Raw genomic sequence first — 6,943 nt, forward strand, 5'->3', positions numbered from 1 at the left:
GAATAATTAAACAGAATTAGTAATAAAAATATATTATGATTTTTGGGATGATCAGATTTTAATAGAGAAAAAAAAAACAAAAGAAAAGTCAGTCTGTCTCACTAATAGTAGAAATGAAAATAAATATTAAGAAAGATTAGTGGAAGAAAACAAAGAAAAATTGGGGAGTTTTATTATTATCGTTTGTATCTTATCATATATGATAACCAACATTTTTATTGTATGTATTTTTTTGTTTTACCGAAAATAAAAAGATTCGAACTCGCAATCTCTTATGTGAGTATAGAGAAACTATACTATTTGAGATATAACTCATTAGTTTTTATTGTATGTATTTAAAGTTTTAAACATGAGGTGATACATTAATTTTACTCATTTTATTAATAATTTTGTTTGGTGTTGTAAAAAGAAAAGTTGAATAATTAGCAAAAATTTTAATGTCAAATTAGTTAAAGATATACAAAAATGCTCCATGCAGAAATTTGTGGCAACAAAATATCAAGTTCACATTCTCATTTCTAAGTTCTTTCAGAAGCATCCAAATATAACTTTGAAGATAGATAGATTAAAAAGCTAAAGAATAATATAAGGTTACACATTACAATATTGCAGCTAGAAAAGTAAAAGAGAAAACACAATTTAAACAAAAACTGAAGGGAACAACCCTTTTGGCTCAGAACATTTTTGTTGTGGTTTGCACTTTGCACACTATTTGAGGCTTGCAAACTGCCATATAAATGTGCCTTAAATGGCTCATTTCAATGAGGAAAATTTAAACCAAAGAAGCTTTTTATATTACAAGTAACATACAAGTTCACAAGATGAAACTGAAAAGCCTTTCTTCTTTTTCTTTCTAAGCTTCTGCCATTTGGTATTTACCTAGAAACTTAGCTAAAGCAGAAAACACAAGTATGCAAGTTTTCTTCGCCGCCTGCTCGGCTCCTTTGACACGTTTGAAGACATGTCTTGGGGTACAATGGTGTTTATTTTTTTCTTATCACTTGACTTATTAGGGTCATCTAGAGACATATCTTGAACCGAATCAAATTTTAGTTGCTTGTTATTGCATATTGTTTGGTCCGAAGTTACCCTATCTTTCCATAAGGCCGGTGGTGTTGCTTTCTTCTCCGGTGATGTTGGTATGTTAGAATCTACTTCATTCGAGTTAGAATTTGTTCCTGTGTACCTGAGGGAACCAAAGGAAAACAATAATTCAATATAAAAGCAAGAACTATATAAAGAGTAAATACTAAATTTGGTTTCTGATGATTTTCACATTGGATAATTTCATTCCTTATCAGTTACCAATGACTATTACCCTTAACTTGGTCCCTAACAATTTTCGTTAATGATGACGACAACACAAAAGTTGGTGAGAGATGATATCATCCTATGCAAAAATTGTCAGGTACCAAACTAGGATTCATTCTTGTGCAGTATAATTCCACAACCACAATTAACCAGATGATAGTTGTGTACTATTAGAAGTTAACTCTCAAATCCCAAACAAACCATGTAGAGGAACACAAAATCATATACATGCATAAACTTTTATTCCTTTAAACATAGATAGTAACATGACATCACCTGAAGTCAGAGTTAATGCTAGTTGCTTCTTGCAAAGTTCCCTCCGGTATATCCCTATTTGTTACTTCAACAGCAACCTCATTTCTTGAACTTGGGCTAGTAAACTCTGCTGAATGCAGATCAACCCTGCCATCATTTTTCATCGAAGGAGGCTTCTCGGTTGGAAAGCTAAAAGAGGATGTACGCGAATGAAGCTTGTATTGCCGAACCACTGAAATAGCCTTGTCTAATGTTTCTAGAGCTTGTGCTACCTCTGAGCTGATATATGTACTCTTTGTGCTCTTCGACACACTCATATCGACTTCCTCTTTTGGAATGTCATTTACTTCCTTATCCTCCTCCGCAATTTGTATAATATCTTCACTATCTACTTCAATGATCTCACTGAATGTTTTGCTGCTATCTGCTACTACTCCATTCACCACCATCGACGTGGTACTATTTGCATATTGATTGCTCTTATCCTCTTCAGCTGCATCCTTTGCCTCATCTTGCTTACTTTCAATAAGGTCCTCTTCAGCAGGGAGAATATCCGCATCTTGTTTAAGCTCAAGCTCTTCATTGACCTTCGCCTTTGATCCGTTACTGCTATATAGAGATTCACGAATTCTGACATATAATGGATCCCCCAATGCCTTGCTCAATTCTTCTTCACCATGGCTCATCATAGAAGCCACAGTCTGCATCAAAATGAGGGTAATGATGATGATTATTAAAGAATCCACAGGGTAGATGATTTGGTCACAGAATATATTAGATGATACACATTTTATTAACTTATGCTTCTTTTTATAGAATGAATTACTATGGATAACATAAAGTAGTAACAAAGTAAATATCAGTCGAATCCGGAAATAAAAGAAATTGATATCTGGAGAAACTCTGTGACCTTCTTGTAAAGCCTGAAACCATTGCCAATCAACTGCCTTGAAATGAAGTTTATGAGAGATGGAGGCACAAAATCCAGCTTTATGTCCATATTTGCTATTGTCCTACAAAATTTGAAGTCTTTCAATCAGGTTGGCTTAATTAAAAATACATTTTCATTTCAGTAGCTTCCTTAAACCAATTAGATAACAAGGCAAGTTTAACATTCAAATTTCTACTATAAACTACCAAAGTTGGAAACAAAAGCAAGCTACGAACAGGAACCGATGACATCACTTAAATTAAGTAATTTCTTATGTTTGAGCAGATTTAAAACTCACCGAAAGTAACTTCTTTCTGATGTCACCTTCTGCAATGCAAATCCCCCTACCAAATCAACTCTCACAACATCCTTTGCTTCAGGAATCACCTCATTCAAACCATTGATGGTCGAATTGACACCATTTGACTCAGGAACCTGAAACCAAATTAAGTACAAATTCCTTGAAGCTTAGAACTAGTTTAGAATTAACATTTTCCAAAAGAAGTAAAAAAAAGAGTTAGTTAGTTGCCTACCGAATTTGTAAGAACGACTATTAAGTCATCTTGAAAGTACTCAAACAGATAGTAGTACACTATAGCTTCTCTCATAGACAGTGGCCATGAAACCTTCATCCTTTCTTCCAAAATTCAGAGTAAAATCAGCATTCGAAAGTGAAGCTTTTCGTCACAGTAAAGGGAAATTAAAATGGCTAATCATGACAAACCTCACTAGTGATATTTGTTCCCCAATCCGGACCTTGTGCAAACATTCACATGCTAGGATTTTGAAAGTTGGAACAGTAGATTGAGGCCACCTGATGAATGAAATTTGTGAAAAAAAAAACAAAGCAGTTAGATTTGTATACTGATTACATTACTCGGATTCGAGATAAAGCATTCTGGAGTATAAAAACAACCTCCCGTATCCAGCTCATAACAAAAAATCAATACTAATGCTGACTGTTGCATTGAGACTAACACATAGAAAACTAGAGGCACATATTACAATAATGAACATGGTTCTCACCATTTTTTGTAGAGAGAGGCCTCCCATGAGATGCATAAACCTGTAATGACAAAAAGAACTTGTTAAGGGATGCATATTGAAATCAATAGAACAGCATTTTTTAACACAAGGGTGGTGCTACTAATCCATTATGACTCACAAACATCAAGAGGCGCATCTACATAGCCTTCAACTAGCAATGTATGAAACGGAGTTCCCTCTGGTCCTTCCCGATACATGACACGGAACTCATCAGTATCTTGTTTTAACTGTTGAAAGAAGTGAAATGATGAATATTGACAGAATAACTTGATTGAACATGGCAAGTATCTTCATATTCATCCAAAAGCGTAAAAGGAGTTAGGCTTGAAGATAACATGAGATTGTATTAGTCCATTGAATTGTAAATATATATCAATGGTATATGGCATACTTTCCAATCGGCGTGCGATGTATTAGACCTTCCGCTATCATCTGAAGAAGCACTCCTTAACATATCAAGAAAATTAGATACCTCTGCAGTCTTTATTTCTACCAACTTCTGCTTGTATCCTAATTAACCAAACAAAGCATCTTCAGAAAATATACAAAGAATAATTTAACTAAAAATAATGGCTCCACCAAGCTAGTACCATTTCTGCCTAAATGAATTCAAAGGAAACAAGGGAATGTTATGACCTTCTACTTCTTGTTCCGAAGAACATACAAGTTGGCTTTCGACAAGTTTTTTGAGCATCTCATCATTTGTAAGATCAGGTGAGGCAAGGGTCCTATCAAGTCTTTCTCTGTACTGCACAATCTTTTGTTTCTTCTCCATCTTTGCATCTCCCGGAAAATTGGAACAAGCCTTCTCTTAGGAATTCATGTCAAGCACCATGTGATCAATACAAGTTCCTACTTTGCTCCTAAATCAACAACAGATGAAATTCACCATAGTTATAAACAAAGACTAGCCATTCATGACTAATTCAACATCTCATCATAGTGAATTGGTGCTTAATAATGATGGACTAAGACAAGCATGAACTAAAAGAGCTCAATGAACTTTTAATTCAGAAAAAGCTACAAGGAAATCATATCAAACTACCCCAGAAGAAGCTTCTGCTTAAAAAGATACAAACTTCATTGAAACCCCAATAGAAATATATAAATAATCAAACATACATGAAACTTCACTTTCTGGGGTTGTGATTTTCAATATCCTTCTTATGGTGAGAACCCAGAATCAGAAAAACAAGAAAGTAGCAGATCTCAAAGAGAAAAAAACAGCAACCAATGATTCAATCCACAATCAGAGAGACAAAATCAGCTGAATTGAGAGCACCAAGACGGGTACATAACATGGGTGGTTTCTTCCACTTTGACACAAAAAATAGTAAATCCACCACAAGATCAAATATGGGAACAAATAAATAAAAAAGGTTAAAAACTAAGCCAACCCAATATTATATTCCAAATACATAACAAGAAAATATTAAAAAAGTATGGTCTTTTAAGACAAAGGAATGGGCTTTGAAGAGAGGCAGAGAGAATAGAGATAGGAAAATAAAAACAAAGGAAAATTCTTACATAACAATGTTGATTTGTGCTGAATTTGATGACAACTAAGTTTGAAGGGTCAAAGCTTATTAGGGGCCACACGTGAGGACAAAAATGTGAAAGACACAGCATGGATAAAACACAAGTGAAGTGAAGCTGCTTCTTAGGTAATAATAAGGTTTTTTCTGTAACAGAAAGAGTGAAAGCCAAAAATGGTGTTGTAAGGTGAAGTACGAAGAAAATTTTGTGACATGTGTTAAGGAGTTGTTGGAGATAAAGTGGCAGAGAATCTGTTGGGAAAAAATGGAAAATTGTGGAATAGATGCGTTATGCTTTTCTTTGTTGATTGCCTTGGTGAAAGAGTAAATAATGGCTTTGGTATTAAGCAAAGTGAGCGTGTGAGGAAGTCATATCAACCAGATTCTGCTGTTTTAATCATAATTTCCCTAATAATAATAATTTAGTTTACACTAACGTTAAAGAGATTAAAAAAAATGGATTTCGATTCTCTAAATTTTGAATTTTATTTTAGAGAATAAAGTATGATTTATCACTATTTATTTCATAGGTGGAATTAAGAGAAAGCATTCAATTATAAAAAATCTCACTTTATCTTCTAAATTAAAAATCTAAAATTTAGAGGGTCTAAATTTATAAAAAATAATCAACTTAAATAATTTAGATTTTACTTATTTATTTTTTTTTATGATATGCTTAATTAATGTTTTTAGAGTACAAGTTAACAAAATCCTTAAATGTTTAACAAATTGAATGCTTTAATTTGATAATTAATAAAAGAAATTAGAATTCTTATTCCATCCTGTTTAGAACATTGATTAGCAAAATCAAAATATAATAATTACTGGGATATACCCTATTTATGTTGTAATATGTGTAATGAGTAAAGTATCGTTTTTGTCTCCAATATTTGAGATAAGTTCTATTTGTGTCCCTAACGTTTAAATCGTCCTATTTGTATCTTTAACGTTTATAAAAGTGATTCAATGTTATCCTACTATCAATTATACTAACAAATCAGATTATATTTTTCAATTATCTTGGATGTATTCATTCTCAATTAGGTCTCACTTGGATGTGTTCGATTTTAATATTATACCTATTATTTGTATTTAGATTCAATTATGTCCTTAGAAAAGTGAATTATGTAAATGTTGTAGGAATTAGTTTCAACATTTGATGAGCTATTTTTCGGAGTAGATTATCGATTCTATCCCAGACATTTGTATTCTAACTTCAAGAAGAGATTTTTAAAACTTAAACTAAAGCGCTCATGATGTGTAATTGACGGCAGGATAATATTGAATCACTTTTACAAACGTTAGGGATACAAATAAGACGATTTAAATATTATGGCACAAATAGAATTTATCCCAAACGTTTAGGACAAAAAACGATACTTTACTATGTGTAATTGTATATCAAGGTTAATACTTAATAGACCAATATTAGGAATTCATTAAAAATTTATTTCACCACCTTATAATGGGGGCAACTCATGTCACATTCCACCGCTAATTTATTAAGCGGCGGTAGGATAAATGAATCCTACCAAAGGAAATTTAATTGTATGGCATCATCTTCTTAGAAGAAAAAAAGAGAAAAGGTGATCTTGCATGTTAATATTGTGTATTTTATTATATGTTTTGAGACCCACATCATATTCATATAGTCTCATATTTTATTCAATATTGGAATATAAAACTATATAAAAAAGAGGAAATTAGCTTGGTCTAAAGAAAAATTAGAGTACAAGTATAACTTTTCTTGCTGAAAATTAACAACATGTGAGGTAATAACTAATAACTAATAAGATTGTCAACATTTGTGGGTGATACTAATTAGACTTTTTTTTGTGCACATAATTCAATCATTGGCTGCATA

General features: G+C 32.6%; 1 protein-coding gene across 2 annotated transcripts; it reads right to left on the minus strand.

The window, feature by feature from the left end:
• On the minus strand, window positions 544-5,387 carry LOC107626309. 2 transcript variants are annotated; one of them, XM_016329162.2, is made up of 11 exons: window positions 5,072-5,387; window positions 4,181-4,407; window positions 3,936-4,054; window positions 3,663-3,771; window positions 3,524-3,563; window positions 3,222-3,311; window positions 3,031-3,130; window positions 2,796-2,932; window positions 2,477-2,579; window positions 1,588-2,267; window positions 544-1,186 (listed from the first exon to the last, which is right to left on the minus strand). In XM_016329162.2, exons 2-11 carry the CDS (start codon window positions 4,317-4,319, stop codon window positions 892-894), a joined length of 1,812 nt encoding a protein of 603 aa, XP_016184648.1. In that variant the 5' UTR covers window positions 4,320-4,407; window positions 5,072-5,387; the 3' UTR covers window positions 544-891. The 2 variants fall into 2 exon arrangements, with proteins under 2 accessions (XP_016184648.1, XP_016184647.1); XM_016329161.2 differs by lacking the exon at window positions 5,072-5,387 and adding an exon at window positions 4,667-5,049.

This window comes from Arachis ipaensis, chromosome B02 (assembly GCF_000816755.2).
Source record: "Arachis ipaensis cultivar K30076 chromosome B02, Araip1.1, whole genome shotgun sequence".
Lineage (NCBI taxonomy): Eukaryota > Viridiplantae > Streptophyta > Magnoliopsida > Fabales > Fabaceae > Arachis > Arachis ipaensis.

Excerpts from the sequence above, each read along its gene's own strand:
- LOC107626309 (XM_016329162.2), bottom strand. The coding sequence starts at position 4,319 with ATGGAGAAGAAACAAAAGATTGTGCAGTACAGAGAAAGACTTGATAGG. Across the intron at positions 3,312-3,523 it reads GCCTCTCTCTACAAAAAATG|GTGGCCTCAATCTACTGTTC; the intron begins GTGAGAACCATG and ends TTCATTCATCAG. Across the intron at positions 2,933-3,030 it reads TAGTCGTTCTTACAAATTCG|GTTCCTGAGTCAAATGGTGT; the intron begins GTAGGCAACTAA and ends ATTTGGTTTCAG.